The sequence below is a fragment of the Sinohyriopsis cumingii genome, unplaced genomic scaffold (assembly GCF_028554795.1).
Source record: "Sinohyriopsis cumingii isolate HCF-2022 unplaced genomic scaffold, ASM2855479v2 utg001869l, whole genome shotgun sequence".
Classification (NCBI taxonomy): Eukaryota; Metazoa; Mollusca; class Bivalvia; order Unionida; family Unionidae; genus Sinohyriopsis; species Sinohyriopsis cumingii.
The window spans coordinates 604346-623053 of record NW_028316075.1 but is presented as its reverse complement, the minus strand read 5'-3'; the positions used below and the strand labels follow the sequence as shown (position 1 = coordinate 623053).

At 37.5% G+C, this 18708-nt stretch overlaps 1 protein-coding gene across 1 annotated transcript; it reads right to left on the bottom strand.

Annotated features, from left to right (window-relative positions):
* Positions 1-4325: 4325 nt before the first annotated feature.
* Positions 4326-10662, bottom strand: LOC149771426 (uncharacterized). Its single transcript, XM_089948471.1, has 2 exons — positions 10556-10662; positions 4326-7309 (listed from the first exon to the last, which is right to left on the bottom strand). Exon 2 carries the CDS (start codon positions 7259-7261, stop codon positions 4643-4645), a length of 2619 nt encoding a protein of 872 aa, XP_089804597.1. The 5' UTR covers positions 7262-7309; positions 10556-10662; the 3' UTR covers positions 4326-4642.
* Positions 10663-18708: the final 8046 nt, after the last annotated feature.

The following is an 18708-nucleotide window of genomic DNA, read 5'->3' as shown; positions in this document are numbered from 1 at the left end:
ACAGTACTCTCACATTGCATCAACATGTCATGAACATATGCAAAGCAGCATATCTTGAGCTGATACACATCAGCTCCATTCGCAAATATCTTTCAGTTGATGCCACTAAAACACTTGTGTTCATTAGTACTTTCAAGACTGGACTATATTGTAACTCAATTCTGTCTGGTTCATCTCAATATCTACTTCAGAAACTTCAAAACACAGCTGCTCAGATCATACTTAGAGTACCACAATCAAAGCAAACCTCCCCGCTGCTCTGTACCCTACACTGGCTATCCATTCGATCCAGAATCAAACACAAAATTTGTTCTCTGTGCTACATTTCACTGACGGACTCCATACCTATCCGACCTCACCCATGTGTACACACCAGCAAGATACTTAAGCGCCTCTTCTCAGTGTATCCCCCAGGGGTGTAAAACTGAGGGTACAAAAAACCCTTGGTGTCAAAACTGGGGGTCAAATAAAAAATGTGGGGGCCAAATAAATACTGACAAATTTTCATACAACTCGTACTTTTTCAGCTTCAAATAGGATATTGCAACTTGCACAACATACTCTCTCTCTATCTCTAAACATACAAATATACCAACATGCACAATTAACGAACAGATGCATTGTCCATTTAAAGAATAATTGTATTAGTTCATTTTTTTTAAAGTCGTACTTTTAACAGTCTCCTCAAGCAATATTATAGCCCAACACATTACATATAAGCCAATACAGAAAGCCAAATCTTTTTAATGAAATGGGAGTTAATTTACTGCCTTTCATAAAATGTATACTATCATAGGTTTCATTGTACTTCGTCCTACAACACATTTATTCAAATATCCAGGAGGATAATGATTCATCTAATTTCTAATAAGTTACACTTGAACTTTAAGATCTTTCTTTTATTGCAGCAAAAGTTAAAAACAAACAAAATCTGCAATGACCCACTGACTTTGTAATCCAAAAAACGCATTTGTCTCTGCAAGTTTACTGATTTCATTGTTGTGAAATAATGTCTTAGGTTATGTGTTCTCCAGATATCTTATGGCGAACGAGGGCAGATTTTTGAAAATTCTAAAATCCTGTCACGAAAAGATTACTCACTTTTGCAGTCTTTGCAATCACGCAATCAGAAGTCGCACCGGTAATCATAATGAATGTGCCGTATTCCAGTCAAGGGAATTATTTTCTCTATTTTTCATTAAAGTTAGTTCCACAGTTACTCTTTTGTGTTCTGCTTCTTTCACTTTCTTCGCTAATGCATTTTTGTGCATGACGTTTTAATCTGGTGATCACTTTCTTGTTCAACAAGCCTTGAGATTAAACATCTAGATGACATCTTTCCGAGTTCGATGGAAATCGCGAGAAGCTTGCGAAATTAGGGGAAGCTACTCCATCATAACATTGCCTATGCTAGTCTGGTTCATTGTTTTGTATGTTCCCTGCGTTGCACTTTGCTATACCAATAGAGGAGCGCAAGGCAGGGAGCAAACAAAGCGGGGAACCAGTCAATGCCTATACTATATACGATGCCATACATCGTCCAATGCATTGGGTATTAAATAAATCCTGATAATATTATGAAAATCATTTGCGTCAAAAAAACGCATGGCAACAAAATGTGTGCGTCAATTTTCTCCAGCGTGTGTCCCTGACGCACAACTGTACGTAAAGGGAAACACTGCAGTCTTCTGACAATCATATACTCATTATTCCCAATACAAAAAAATGAAGCCATATGGACGTTCTTTTGCATACCATGGCCCAGCAACATGGAATGAATTGCCCACTGAACTTAGACACAAAGACACACTGATCTCATTCAAGAGCGCTCTTAAAACTCACTTATTTCAACTGCAAGAACAAACTTAATAATGTTTCCTAACTTAAATATTTATTTTCAGCATGTTTTTTTGTTTTCTAATTTCATGGTGTTTGTTTTTTGTAATAATATCATTATATATTTTTTTTATGTTATAGATGTTGTCTAATGTTGTAAAGTGCTTAGAGCTTCTAAAAATTAGGCGCTATACAAAGTCCTCATTATTATTATATTATGTTTGCACTCATGTACTCTATGAATTCGAGTGCCCATTCAGAAGGTGCAGGAGTGCAACACACTCATACTCAGACACAGGCTGTTTATAGGAGCCTTTTCCACACAGTTTTTTCTGTCATTATCGATTCTAATGTAATATGATCTTTCATATATTATCTGAATTCTGTTCAATATTTTGTACTGAACTGTTTCTGTTCTTGCACACGATTAATCCTGTGCAATTTTACTGTCTGGAAAAAGTGTGTGAAATAAATTGCCAGCAACTCTAGCAACTGAAAAAAGGAAGGTTCATTTCTAAAAGAAATTTAGTTAAACAAACTTTTGATCAAATTAAATCAAGGGTCTCTCTAGTATTTATAAATTTTAATTCAGGCTGCGTTGATGATGAAGCAGCAAGATCATGTTTATTTTTTTCATGCTGTTTTTTTGTCATGGGTGCTTCCATGCTTAGTAGTGAAATCATAACTGCACAGTCTGCAAAACACAAAGTTTTCTCGTTTACTAGATGGCTTCACAAATCTAAACTTGATGGCATAATTGTCCTTCCTGTTTTCTTTTCTTTACTGGAGAAAAAATTCTGAATCTTCAGCTTTGCTTTTCTACAGGACTAGAAGTTGACTATTACGAAGATGAGATACAGTGATAGTGGCAATGGCTTTGCACAATCCATTATGTTGGATAAACCCAGGTATGGTAGCCTCGATTTAAAAAAAAACAACACATTTTAGAACTCTATATCCCTATATACATGTGATACATTTACTGCCAGGAAAAATTGCAAGGAATTTTTTTTATTTTTTAAAAAGAAAAACGTTCACCCGTATACAGATCCAAATACAGGACAAAAAGAAAAAAATAACACTTCGCAGCTATGTAAATATACATGTAATTTGTATCACCAAATTCAAAAACAGTTATTTTCAAGCACAAGTTTTATTAAATCACGTTTTCTTTCGATAGTCTTCATGTAGCTCATCTTTATCAAGATTATATCACTTTGGTATATTTGTGTAGAGTGAAGTTAAATCAGATGTAACTAGGAAAGATTCTCCGATAATTTCAGGAGAGATTTTTAAGTTTGGTAATGAAATCTTAAGTCTCTTTGACAAATGAAGGAAGAGATTTCATTAACAGTTGTAAAATATGATCCATATATTTAGATATAGTATCAGTATACAAGTTACATGTAGAAATTGTTCTAGTTCTTGGCCTATCTCTAAAACCATCTTTTGAAGTTGTTCATACACTCATTTGCAAATTTCCAAGTAAACTTTCTCCAAAAGAGTCAATTGATTGATGAAATTCTTGTGCTGATGCATCGCTCCCAAGGTGCATCTGTTGTGTTGTTTATTTTGTAATATTCATGATAAAATTAATAAAGAGTTAGATGGTCCAAATGTGATGACTGCATTACCTCCCCTGAACAAAGCCTTAGTTTATCACATGTTCAGTCATTCTAAAATGAGCTGACCAGCTGCTAATGTATTAGTATATTGGTTGCAGTAATTTAAAATAAAAATGATGGATTTTGTGAAATATATAGTTAAAGAACACAGAAGCAGCTATCATTTTTCTAATTTGTAAATGAAAATACATGCAGAATGCGGATATTTACTGTTTTACATTTTCAGGCTGGGAGATTATCTCAAGTTTTCTGAATAAACCTTACTGCTTATTTTCATTTTTTTCCCTCAAGTATATTTTAAGTAATTAGATCATAAATTGTTCTAACAAAAGGATTTTTAGACAGATAATTAGGCCATTATTGGAAGAAAATGAATGTGATCATCAGAGACAAGAAGAAAAAGAATATCTAATAATAAGTCATTCTGTTCTAAATGGTGCAGAAACTTGAACTGCAAACATGTTTTCATTATTTGAGTAGCAAATCAAGTAGAAAATGGTGAAATATTACGCTAGATAAGGGTTTACTCATAAAGGGGGCAGGGTTGCCCGTTTACAATTTTAAATAACTAATTTTATTTTTAAGAGTTACAACAGTAAATTTTTACTAAAGATAAGGATTTGATGTATTTATTTTATGTTTATTCTGTCCTAAAATATGTATGTGCATAGACTGAGAGGAATTTCCAACACATGCACCTTAACCAATGTACATTACCCTGTCCTTGTATGAAGATGAAGTGTCTTGACTTATCTGGTTTCCCTGTATTTGTAAGAAGGATGAATTGTGCCTTAACCAATGCACATTACTCTACCTTTTTAAAGAAGATGAAATATGCCTTAAAAGATCTGAAGCAAATACATGTAGCATTAACCAAATTTATTCAGATGCTTAAACTCTTTAAAATACATTCAGTTAGTATACATTTTAAAAGAATGTTATGCATTTAATTTATATCAATCAATGTCTTGTACAGATCAATGCACTGCTGTACAGCATTTATATCTGAGAACTCAAGGAGCTAAAAGCCATAATATTGCTCTACTCTGCAAGATGACAATGTGATGTGACAATGTGGCAGCATTATTATAGCACAAATGTGGCATCAGTGTGGTAGTGCCAATCTGGCATCATTTTGTTGCTGTATGGCATACCTACAATTAGGTCCAAACTCTGTTGGCTCAGTATTGGCTGCATTCATAGTTTTGTCTCTCTATCTGTGCTATGGGTGTACTTGAATTGAAATGAGAATAAAATGAATTTGCAGACAAATCATAATTTTCCTGCATGTCTGCACCAGTTTCTTGTTGTTTACCCAATTCTGAAAGATGTGCTGACACTGCCTCGGTCATATTATGAATTTTTACCAAGTGTACACGCAAATTTGATTTACGGGTAAATGATTTCTGGCAGATGGGACAAACAAACTGACGTATCCCTGAGTGCACTTTGTAATGTCCCATTAAGTTTCCTCTGCGAGAGAATTTGTGTCTGCAAATTTTGCATTCATAAGTCTTTGACACTGAATCATTTGTAAATAAATCTTTTAAATCTGAGGTAATTTCACTTTGATTCTCCATCACCTTTGAAGGCATCTGTGAATGAAAATTCAGATTGAATTCTTTGTCTATTTGCTCATCTTTTATTAAACTCATTTTAAGTTCACTACTGTGCTCGTTTTGAAAAGTATTCTCTGCATCATGTGGAGGCAGGTTAGCATCATTGTTTGCTGACAAAAATATATTTTCCTTTAAAGTATCTGAAGAATCAGTATTGTAGGTATTGTTGTCTTCTGTGGGATACAATGGCAGATAATGGTCAGAACTGTGTAAATACATGTTTTCATTTGTTTGGTTTATGCTTGAACATGGTTCATAAGAAGATACTGAAAAATTGCATCCCGGCACTGCACTAAATAAAAGATGGTTTTTAGCATTCAAACTGTCTGCAGACTTGTCAGCAAGCAAACTACCTGAAGTATAATGGCAAGACTGCCCTTGGCTTTCTGCTACTAAATGCTTTTCTTGTCCTTCATTATCTGCCACATCTTTGATTAAGGTGGGCATTGCTACATCCACAGGCTCTATTCCATCTAATTCTGTAGTATTATTTTGGCATGTATCTGCCAGAGCATTATTCTCACTGTCGATGTAATAGGTTTTCAAACGCTCCATGATAGCATTCTTGTCATAGTTATGAACTTTTGCCATGTGAACTTTTAGATTTGATTTGCGGTTGAAGTTTTTCTTACAGGTAGGGCAGGGGAAGGGTTTGACACCTAAATGAATCTTAATGTGAACGTTTAGATTACTCCGTCTGGAAAATTGCTGCTCACAATAAGGACAAGGATAAGGTGGCTGTTTGGGTAATGGAATCCCGCTTTCAAGGTCAAACTCAGTTATGTTATTACAATAAGTACTGTCAGTGTCTTTACTAACTGAGCCATTTTCAGCATTTATCAACTCCTCCACATATGGATCAGAGCTCTTGCTAAAATCAGAATTCTTATCTTTATCACCTGCACATTCTACTAGAAATTTCCTCCGATTTTCAGTAGAATTAGTCTGTACTTTACTGAATCTATCCACGTTTGTATTATTCTGACAGTTCTGAGATTCAAAATGTTCGGAACTAGATCCAGTCTGGGATTTAGTGCCACCACTATTTTCGCCTTGTAATTCATTAATTTGATCAAATAATAATGTATTGATTTCCACACCAAGTGGTCCAGATTGGTCAGCCTTACAGACATCCAGGGAGTCAGCAGCACTATCGACAACCATAACCGCATGCCTACTTTTCGATTTACTGCAGTGTCCAACAGCACCTATACTTGGGTCAGTTGCTTTATCTTTTGTTGAACTGGTCTGTGAATCTAAGTGTCTGGGCACAAACATTTTATGAATTTCATTTGTGCTGGTTTTTTGAAGGTGTTCATAAGCTTTTCGTTTTTGTGGTAAAACAGAAGTGACCATTTCATCACTGAGGTTATGAGCCTTGATTAGGTGACCTTTAAGGTTCTGTCTTCGTGTAAAGGTCTTTTTACAAGCAGCACAATAAAATGGGTTTATTAAATAGTGGCTTCTAAGGTGTGAATATAAACCACTACTCTTTATGAAACCTTGACTACACAACTGACACTTGTAAGTCTTTTCTCCAGAATGTATTTGTAAGTGTTTGGATAACTGTTTAGCTTTCTTGAACCTTTGGCCACATATTTCACAATACAGTTTTATCTTTGTATGGTTATCAATATGGAATTCTAGATGTTTTCGTTGGGTAAATGATCTATTACAAATATAACAAACATATGGTCGTTTATCATTGTGGACTTGAAAGTGGAGCTTAAAGGCATTATTTTTGTTGAATTTTTTCCCATGTATTTCAGAACAAGGCTGCTGTTTGGCAGTTTTCTTTGATTTAAAGTCTTTGTCAAGACCATATTTATCCTCAATGATGTGGTCAGTTGCAATCCTTTCCAGATGAAAAGATCTTGAACTGGAATTGGTGCTAGATACATCTGTCTTTATGGAAAGATTTTCATGCCCATTTTTATAACTCGAAGAGTCTGATATTGCATCTTCCGATTCATCGTTTTCCATTTCATCCTCATTACTTTCACTCTCATCTAAATTATCATCATCATCTATATCAGAACTTTTATCATGGATGTAAGTAGTAGGAGATTTAGAACTAGGATTGAGTGGCTGAAATCGTGCAATGCAAAGACTCCCAGTAGAATTTTGTTCATCGTCCATATAGTCTATGCAAGATCTGGCTGGAAAGTAAGAAGGGTCCATAACTGATCCTCAAGTATGTTGAAATGAAAGACGGTAAAACATCCAGTTCTGAAAAAGAATGATTAAAAATTCTGTCAGACAAAATTAAACACAAACTAACATAACCTGATGCACATACAGCTAGACATGCATATTCCTGCACTTCTGGCATGTTCTTCTTAACATGCTTTTCTTGTATGGCACACGACATAGATTCCACTTTTCTCAAATCTTCAAAGCAGTGAAAGATAAAATGTTTACTACACATCTATGAACGTTCAGCTGCAATATTTTAATGGTTGCATAAATACTAAGTAAAGAAGCGAAGATAGAAAGCATGATGCATGGGGGCAGAAGTGTGGACATAAATATTTTAGAATAATCAACAAAGCCAAGTATATTTCTACTGCAAAATTTAAGGTAACAAGGGTGGCTCGTTTGGTCAAAGATAATATGTTTTGAAATTCTTGAATTACTGGTTAGATTACCAATTTCAATATTCACCAATCTTGTATCAAAAGGAGAATTAATTTCCATTTGAAAAGTGAAATCCTCACACTATGCAACAGAGGTATGGGTCATATGGTCAAAACCATTCCTCACCTGGGTGTTATCTGGTATCCAGATAATACCTTTTTGCGTGGAATAGCAGAGCTAGGTGTAAGGTCATAAATCAAATTAGAAAATGCCACAGATAAATTAGCTTTTATTTTGGTTTTATTCCACTTTATTCCAAAGCCACAGAAAATAGGGTTAACATGCGTGATTGTCTGGAATATTTCACAGGAAGGAAAAATTGTAAAAGGAGATTATAAGGTAATGAGAAAGGAGGCAAACATAAAAAAGTACAGAAATGTTTGCTCACATATGAACTCCGTGACAAAAAGGTTTCATTAATAGAACTTGGCAAATTACATTAATCAAAACCTAAATCACAATCATGAAATTCAGACAGGTGGAATCATGTCATGTGTGTGTATTCAACTGATTTAATAACCTCTTCTGTTAACATCTTTACGTTTACTTTTGATTCTGAACAGTAAGAGCAAACAGTGCATCAGTAAAATATACAAATATATTCTCCCTTGAATTGTCTGCTGTTCTTCATCACACATGGGTAATCTTCTTCTATTTTTTTCTAAAACTATTCTTCTTGTTTATGTCATTCCTACATACTTCCCCATCATTTTCAGTGTGCATACATGTATGTCTATGAAGCTGTGTATAAGTATATATGTGATTTTGCATATCTGTTGTTTCTCCTTCTCTCAACTCATGCACAAAGGGGCCACTCATTAATAAATTGTAGCTCTTTCTTTACCTAAGTCAAAATATCAAAATTGCTGCCATATGTTACAATATAATTATTAAAATTTAAACATGATGATTACAGCATTTGCTTATTTCATAAAACTTTGATATGAAGACACCAATGTCTGAATACCTGAATAGCATAAAACTTTCATCATGGGGCACCATTTGAAGTCATGGGAGCTTCAAAGCCTGAATTGCAAACAACTTTTTATGTTGAAAACCAAAGCCTGACTAGCATAAAACTTTTAATGTCGGGGCTCCAAAGCCTGAATTGTATAAAATGTTTTATGTGGGAGCTCCAAAGCCTGAATTGCATAAAATTTTTGATGTGGGGATACCCAAGCCTGAATAGCACAAAACTTTTTGTGGGGACACCAAAACATGAATAAAACTTTTGATCTGGGAGCTCCAAAGCCTGAATAGCGTAAAACTTTTGATGAGGAAACACCAAAACCTGAATAGCACAAAACATTTTGTGGGGACACCAAAATATGATTTGAATAAAACTTTTGACATGGGAGCTCCAAAGCCTGAATAGCATAAAACTTTGGATGTGGGGACACTAAAACCTGAATTGCATAAAATTTACTGAGGAACACACAACATATCAAATTGATGGACATGTACCTCCTGGTTCAGCAAATCATAATAACATTATAGAAAAGGTCAGACTTCTATCAGGATGGGTTTTAGTTTTCAAAATGTCTAAAGTCTTTCAAAAGCACGATTAATTTTCAAGTCATTCAAGTACCAATGAAAAACAAACTATTTGCTGAAAGCAATAAAGACTATGGGTAATTTTTTGTCAATACAGAAAATCTTAAGTTTTTAATCACCATATGTACTCACTTATAGTCAAGTCCAACAACAAGCTGCACAGACCCAGATCTGCATTTGTATAACGGGCCAGCAGATCTGGGTCTGTGCAGTTTGTTATGAGTAACCAGTATAACAAACAATACTGAACCTGATCTGCAGGTGCATTGTGCTATGGCAGATCAGGATCTTTTTTTAGTATGCAGTCCAACTTGACTTATAAGTGACTATATATGGTAGCATTTCATAGAGTAATCAAGTAGCGCTCCATGGTGCTGAATCATTGTTTCTAACGATTTTTTGGGGACTGTTGGGAGTTTTTCATTCCAAACTGAAAATTTGCTCCTGTTTTTGCACCCAGATTATCATTAGTTATATTGGTTTTGCTCATTCTGTCATTTCCAAGAATAGAATTTCTTTGTGTGTGTGTGTGTTATTTGGATTTTTAATGTAGCTTTAACAAATTTTCAGTCACATCGCTACGATGTCTGCAGTGTGGCAGTTTATAGTGATGTCTAGTACTGGGGCATCATGCCACAAACATTTAGCATGTTGTCCCACCAAGTCACATTGTACTGACACCAGGCTGATCAGTCCTAACACTAACCTCTTAATGCTGAGTGACAAGTGAGGCAGCTGTTAGTAGCATTTATGTAAGTCTTTGGTATGATTCGGCCGGGGTTCGAACCCACGATCGCCCGCTTCCGAGGCGAACACTAGGCCACCGGAGCGGTCACAAGAAAGTGAAGTCTGACTAAAAAAACTAAAACGCGAGCTTGATGTTGAAAAAAGTAATAATCTGAAGGAAAACAAAATCACATCAGATTACCCATGACTCGTTCTGGCATAGGACCCTGTCTATCATACTATTTAAGTGACAAGGTTGTACTTCCAAAAATTCGTTCCACGCTTGACCCTCGATCTCCTTCTGCTATTTCCGTCATTTAAGGCACACGACCATAATATATGGCTTGTTTCACTCCTGACATATTTTTCTATTCATCAAGCCATACTGATGTTTCTGAGTTGACCAAATCGAAGTTACGGACTCCGAAACGTACAAATTTCGCGAATTTTCATTATTTTGCCTGCAGGAACAAAGTTACGCTCCTGTGCAACGTAACAGTCTATGCATATGCCATCATACGATATGTACTAAATGAAGCAACAGTTAAGATTAATTACCGTAATGTAGTTTTCGCAAGGACAATACATATAATTTCAGAGACCGTTGTTGTCGCAAACTTCTCAAACGATGAAACACACTTGTTTCCTTTATTCGCATACTAAAGTTCCGAATGAGTTCAATTGCTAGTCTGGTTCTCTGCTCTGCACTTAGGAGAAGCGGATCCGGGACCTGGTGGCCTTGATGAGAGCCAGGCCTCTTCCAGAACAAAAATACTTATGTCAGTATATATCTTTAAATATATAGAAGTTTATTCCAGGGAAAGAAAACAAACTATCGAACATCAAAATCGTGTATTTTTAATCTGTAATACCCTGTTTAAGTATGACAGAGGTTTATACCCACATAATTCAATTACAACCAAGAATACGAACCTTTCTGTTTAACAGGGGCAAAACTACTGAGGGCGAATTTGAATAACAGGGACATATATAATTGCCGTCAAGAGCTATATTAGATTGATCTAAGTAAATCATAAAAATAATCAAAATAATGGCCCCGCGTGTTTGAAATATAAAAATGATTACACTTAACAGGCAGACACGAACTCCAAGTTGGTCGGCGTATGATATGTATTGTGATTGGGCGACGATAGTCACCAATAGTACCTTGCAACTCTCGTCTGGACTCAGATCACATTTATTACTTCCGGTTCAGTCCCCGTCACAGTTATTACCTCCCAATGTAGTGTTACGACTCTATAGTCTTAAACTAAGAAACAGAAAGTAGTGAAACCAAACAAGTTAATTAAAATCACAAAATGAATTTAATTCTTTAAGTTACAAAGTGAAAACGTAAGAGGAACTTACAGTATTGTGAACTAAATCCCAATAATCATAAAAGCTCTAACACAAGTTTAAAAGTATAGAGTCCTCCAAGTGAATTCCAATATTGAATGTACTTACGAGGTCATCTACAACTGTATTCCAACGTAACAACCCTAAGTGGTTTGGATACACAGATTTTCATAAGAAAACATTTAAGCACAGAAACTTAGAAAATTCATTAGAAAGATGAAATATCTAATGAACGGCCTAAAGCTATAGTAACATAAAATAAATATGATGTCTAATTTGCGCAGAAAAGTTTTTCTAACAAAAAGTTTGAATCCCCATAACTTCGAAAATTCAAATTAAAAAGTGGAAAATTCCTAAAATCACAAACATGCCTGCTAAATTAAATTCGTTGGCACTGAGCGGTTTTGTGCAATCGTACGAAGCAGCTTCAAAGGACTAACGTCACGATTTAGAGCCGTACGATGAACATGAACATGATGCACTCACCGCATTGGCAATTTGGGCCTATCGGGGGGGGGGGGGGGGGAACCGAAAGTATACAGGTTCGAATCCTACCGTTGTATCAGTTAGTGTTGGCTACCGTGGTGCGTCTCTGTGTGGATACTTTACTCCTTTTGCATAGGCATTACATATTCTACTTGTGTTGCTGTGTCATGAAACACCAAAACATTTTTGCTTTGTAATATCTGTATACATTTTTGAAAAAATTGGTCGGGGATGACCTCTATCTCTCTGTCTCAGGCGGCGATCCAGTCGACGACTCAGGCGACGATCCAGAAGACGACCCAGTCGACGATCTAGTTGGCGACCAGGCGTCGACAAGACGGTATCCCGCTGGGATATAAATCTGTCATACTCTAGATCGACAGTCCTCAGATACAGCGGAGTATCAGACCAACATAAAGACCTATCCTAAAAGTAGTAAAGTGGGACGATATAGGGTCTATGGGAATTAGCATTAAAAACACCCTTGGGGCGATATAGGGTCTATGTAAATTTAACATGGACAAAACCCCTGGGACGATATAGGGTCTGTGGGAATTAACATGGACAAAAACCTTGGGACTGTATAGGGTCTATGTAAATTTAACATTATCCACCCTGGGACTGTATAGGGTCTATGTAAATTTAACATGGGAATTTGGGACTGTTGAGCATCAAATGGAACAGGGTCGGGACCCTATTTTAATACGGTCCCGACCTGATGGGTCTATGGAAATGGAACAGGCGAAAATTGAAACAGGGAAGAGTCTCTATTTTAAAAAAAAAAAAAATAAGAAGGGGTAGGCAATGAAAGTCAAGGTCTTTTCGAGATATTGGAGTGGCCCTGAAAAGGACCTTTGGTTTTCTTCTTCTTCTTCTAATTTCTTCTGTTTCTCCACCAGCTTCTTATTTTCTGTCCTACACTTTTTCTATTCTTTTCTTTCTTTTCCTCCTCCTTTTTCTTCTTCTTTTTCTCTTCTTTCTGCTTCTCCTCGTCTTCTTTCTTCCTCTTCTCATTTTCTTCTTCCTTTTCAATTTTTTCGTTCCATGTTCTCATCCTTATCCTTTCCTCTTCATCCTCATTCTCCTTTATTTCTTTCAACAGATCACTGATAATTTCCTTTAGTTTTCTTAAATTGTTGATCTCCATCTTCACTCGATGGGGACTATAAGAATAGTGATCCTCGTTGAGGTTAACTAACATTTGCTCCATCATGCCCAAATTGTCCAGGACGTCTTGCAATTTTTTCATTTTGTCAAGGAGGTTTGAAGCCATCTTCTTTTTTATTCTTTGTAGAATGATGCGAACGACGAACGTTGTGGGTTCTTATACGAAAAGTGCGGACGTGAAGGGAAATATCACCTAAGACCCGAATCTTATAATACCTAGATTATCACTTAAAACGCGCGGACGTGAAGGAAAACATCCTATAAGACAAAACTTATTTATACTTAGATCATGACCAAACAACGCGCGGACGTGAAGGAAAACATCCCCTACTTTTCTCTTCTCATATTATCTACTATTCACATACGCGAAGCAGCAATAAACAAACCCAAAATCTACCATTCACACACGCAAAATAATCTACTATCCACACTAACTTTATGCTAACGCTTATAAACACACAATCATATACATAAACACATACACTCACACTAGTTAAAAAAAGAGTCAGTGTTTATATTCACACTACTATACATACACACATTGGCAAATGGATTACTATATCTTTTCTAGAGTATTGGGTAGCCCTGAAAAGGGCTGTTTGTTTTGAACTCCAGGGCACCTGGTTAATGGTTGCACCTCCCCGGCCTGGCACCGCAAACGCATCTCCTACTCCAATTTCCTTTCACTCTTTTTGCTGGGAGTGCAGAGGTGGAATGAGTGGCTTCAGAATCCCAATCTTCTGTCTCTGGGATTCTGAAATTTCCTTGTTGTGTCTGTGGTACAGCCATTCCTCTCTCCTTTTCCCCCTCTTCTTTTTTTCTTCTCTCCTCCTCTTCTTTTTTTCTTCTCTCCTCCTCTTTCATCCTTCCTTCTTCCACTATAGCGTCTGCGGCCAGCTCATTCAGTATGAGCCTGGCATATTCCAGGTGCACATGAAGTTCTAACAGTTTCGCTAGCCTTCTGCTCATTCTCTAGTGTTTATCAATCAACAAGGATAGCTAGACTGCCGAGCGATTTTCAATTTATAGTTAAAGCGCGGACGTGAATTAAAACATCCCCCTAAGACAAAACTTATATTACCTAGATCATGACCAAACAACGCGCGGACCTAAAAGAAACACTCACTCACTTTTTTATACTACCCATAACTATTCTAAAAATTTTCATTACTCACTTAAATATACTATCCACATACGCAAAGCAATCAAATCAGAACCACAATCTACTCTCCACACACGTCAAACAGCAAAAAAACATTATCATTATCTACTATCCACACAAACGTACTTGATCGCTTACAATCACAAACACATACAATCACACCAGAAAAGAGTGAGTGTTTATATTCACACTACTCTACATACACACATTGGCAAATCTATTGTTATTTCTTTTCTAGAGGTATGGGTAGCCCTGAAAAGGGCTGTTTTTTGCTTGCTATGGCTATCTTTTATATTCTAAGAATGGGACGTCCTCTGACGATAGGTTTTCTGACGATAGGTCAGCTTCTTCGGAAAGAGAAGAATAACTCTTTGGTGTCAATACGACAGTCGACAAAGCCTCTGTCAGGTTCAGGTTGCTGCTGCTGTTGCTGTTGCTGCTCTCTCTCTCTCTCTCTCTGCTGTTTCTGAAGTCTGTACTTCTCTGTCCATTCTTCTTTCTCCCTGTTAATTTCTTCTCTGAAGAGCTCTTCTATCAGGTCTTCAGTGACTTTTAACATTCTCACATTCTCTATCTCTTCTGGCTTCGGTATCAGACTGTGTCTGACCCTATGCAAATTCACGTAGGCTTCGTTTAGCTTAGCTAGTTTGGAGCACATCTTCGTAGCAGGATGAGTCGATAATGGATGGTTAGACTGTTGTTGTTGTTGTTGTTGTTGAGTTGGATTATAGTGGTGTGCGCTCGCAATGAGCATGTACCACTGGTTTGTGGTGCCACAGGCACCTTTTTGATTGCTCCTGGGGGAAGGAATGGTGCCACTTCCTCCAGGCATTTATGTGTTCACAGAACACTTTTTGATTGGGCCGTCAGGTCGAAGTACTTTTGTGTACATATCAACCTGATTGTAAGGCCTATTATTTGTTTGTGTTTGTAAGAGTGGGATTGGACCCAGCACGCACTCTGTCATTCATTTGCATTGATGAGCGACCAGTGGGATTGGACCCGATCTAGTTCGCGTTTTAATTTATGATGCGTGCACTGCACTTATGGGTTTTGATGTCTGTCCGTGGTAAGGGGTGAAAGTGGTCGGGCTCGGGCGGAGTTGTCTTGCCACAGGTTAGCAGGGTTTTTCCGATCCAGGATATTTGTTCTAAATTTCCGTCTTTTGGAATTTGAAATAAAAAACTCTGTGCTGTTTTTGAGAGAGGTAGAGTTTATCGAGGTAGATGTTAGCTAATAGGTGACAGCAATTTGATTGGTTTGTTTTGCAGCATTGTGCTGCTGGCCCTGGATGGAATTGGTGTTTTTTCCATCTTATTGAGTAATTATTTAGGGTCCTATTTTTCTAGTTATAAGTTTTGGTTGCAGCCTTGTGCTGCTGGCCCTGATAGTCATTGGGTTTTTTGACTACCTTATGCTTGTAATGTTTTGTGGTATTGTTCTATGTTATTGTTATATTTGCAGCATTGTGCCGCCGGCCCTGATAGTCGTTGGGTTTTTCGACTACCTCATATGTGTAAGTTTTGGGGTCTTAATAAGGGTATCCCTGATGGTCTATTCTTGCGACCACCTTATGCGTTCTATTTTTGGGATTACATAGTTATATCTAGGTTTTTCTTGGCTGTCACCTATGTATAGAGAAAAGAGTTTTTGTAGCTGTTGGTTAGGATGTTAGGAGAAGGATAGGTAAGGAGGAGTGGAGTAGGATTTTAATTTCACCACCTACCCCCCTGTACTTTTCATCCTGGTTTTTGTACTATATTTTATTTTTTTTTAAGGTTGGTGTTTTTTATTTTATTCTTGTTATTTGTAAAGTTTTATCAGCCAGTGGGTTTGTTTTGATTATAATTGTTTGGTTAGACTGGAAACTGGCCCGGTTTTTAAAGTCAAAGCGCGGACGTGAAGGAAAACATCCCCACACGGTTTTCGAGTCAGAACGTTTAATGAGTGTCATGAGACGGATAGTAAGAAGTCAAAGAGCATGAATCAAGATTCCTATAGCCAAACAAACGACAAAGGCATTTTTTTCTTCAAAACACAACATTTTTTATTCAAAATTACTTAAAACTAACAAACAACTATAACATTTTTAACAATAATCCAACAATATAACATCAAACATTTTTTCAAATGACAAACATTTTTTTTCAACTAACACTCTACTTTAAACAGGGTTGACAACGTTGTGAATGAAATTGTGATTTCCACTGTTGGAAGTCATTAGGCCATTGATGGACACTACGTTTCCTAGCTTGAGACAAAAGATAAGCATAATGGTCACAAAACCATTTATCTACTTTCACATCGTTTCTGGAAGAACGAGGATCAAAACGAGCCACTAAATGTTCTAAGGAATAACCCAGGCTGCGATGATGCAGAAAATACACACAGTACTGTCCACACACCAAGGAATCTGTGCCTTGTAATGTCACATTATTGAATCGTGTGGTCTGAGCATTTCTTCTCATAAAGTCAATGATATCGTCCTCCAAAGGAGGCAATCCATAGGAATCAAAATATTCCACACATCCTTCTTGAGGAAAGTAGACGGCTACCCAGTGGGTTCCTGGGAGATGACTGTCGTCCGTGTTGATCACATAAGCTTGATGGTCTTGAGGTTTGCGATGAGGGAGTTCATCTTTAGCACATACGACAGGATTCCACGAAGCAGTGTGCGAACTGTGGTTCAAAAGGTAATAAAGTTCCCAGGTATCCATATTTTGTGTGGTTTTTTTTCTTCTTCTTCACAGGTAATGATAAGTGATCAATTCGATCCTGACTTTTTGCTTGCAAATGTCTGACAAGTAAAAGGCGTTTAGCTCCGACTTCTTACTCTGGTCAAAGAGAGATTCGATGCGACGGCACTCCAGAGACGTTAATGGAGGAGAAGAATGTTTATCCAAGCCTTTACACCACTCATTCAACACGAATTCTATCTCGATGTGACCCCAAGCTTTGTCCAGATATTCGTCCAACTTTTCTTCTTGACTCAACATCAGACATTTGTCGTGTTGAATTTGACTGGGATGATCGTTGTGACATCCATAGCACTCTTCCTTTATCAATTCTTTCATTATATCTGCCAAGACTGTAGCAAAACAGGAGACTAAATGGGCTTCTTGTTCTGGCCATCTTGACTTCATCATGATGACTTCTTCGTCTTTGTCTTGGGATTCTTCTTCTTCCACAGTCTCCTCACATTCATCTCCAAAGTTTCTCCAGTAGGTAAAGAGGGATAACAGTCTTCCATGGTTTCTAATAATCTAGAATGACTTCTCTCAAACTGTTGATTTCTATGGTATTATCAAATTCTGCATACAGGATGACGTTCACTGAGTAATCTGGAAGTGGATTTGCAAACTGAATTTGCACACGAATCTGACCAGATTTTACAGAGTGGAAATGACCATCGTCGCTGCCTTGGTCTGGAGTGAAATCGAAAGCCCACAAAGCATAGCCTCCTACATAATCTTCGTACGTAATACCGTGACTGGTGTTGGTTCCTAACTGTCCGGTGGCTTCGTACAGGGACAAGTACGACCTCAAGTAATTGTTCTTCGTGTCACTAAAGTCAGGTTCGAAAGGTTGGGTACACAAGGTCTTGCCATCGCGACTGACTTCAATCTTGGACACATTGTTATGCCTAAACTCAAAAGGGTTTTCGTTGTGGGCTCCGTTGAAGGCTGAATTCTTGACGATACCAACGATTAAACGTTTCGGTAACTGTCCTTGGAACAGATGATCTTCGATCATGGATCGCTGTCCCCTGGGAATGGTGAAGATTTTCACTTCCACGCGTCGGATCGGATACTTGGCTGTCGTTCTGCTCAACGTCTGACTGATGTCGTTTCCCACTTTAGGTAACACTTCCACGCGTCGTATGTAGAGCCTGACTTCTTGGATGATAGTTTTGTATTCATTGGCATGGGCCATCAAATGGAAAGCGACACTGCTACAATTCAGTCTCAGGCGGACATCCACCCCGTTCAGCAAATACTTTTCTTGCAGCCACATGTCCAAATGCAAACGATCCATCAGTTCTAAACTTCGCCCTTGCAGAATTTTATTTCTACGTGTGTTAAACCCCACATTGTGAGCATTGTGAGCTTCTGTCAGGGCTGTATCTTTAAACGTGTTCTCACCCGCTGTGTCAGGTTTCCATACCACGCAAGCATCCAGATGAGTGTTTTTGACTTCTTTTCCGTACGTCGAGAGATTTTCCAGGTAGGCACGATACGGGTAAGTATCCATGCTGCTGCTGACCAGTTTGTTATTTAAGTACAAGTCCACTTCGCTTAACAAGGAATGCATGAAATTGTTGACAGGAGCTACTCTATCATTGGCTCCAGGATTGGTGTTGTCCGCCGCTTTGATCACTTAGACTTTCAAATACAGGTAACTGCTATTCAGATCGATGTAATCTTCGGGCTGACCTTTGATTTCAAACTCGATGGGAGCGGAGTCCGTCAAAGAGGAGACGGGGTGAAATTCCACCCACTGGGATTCTTCCATGGCCATCATCGTGGGTGGCATGGCAAAC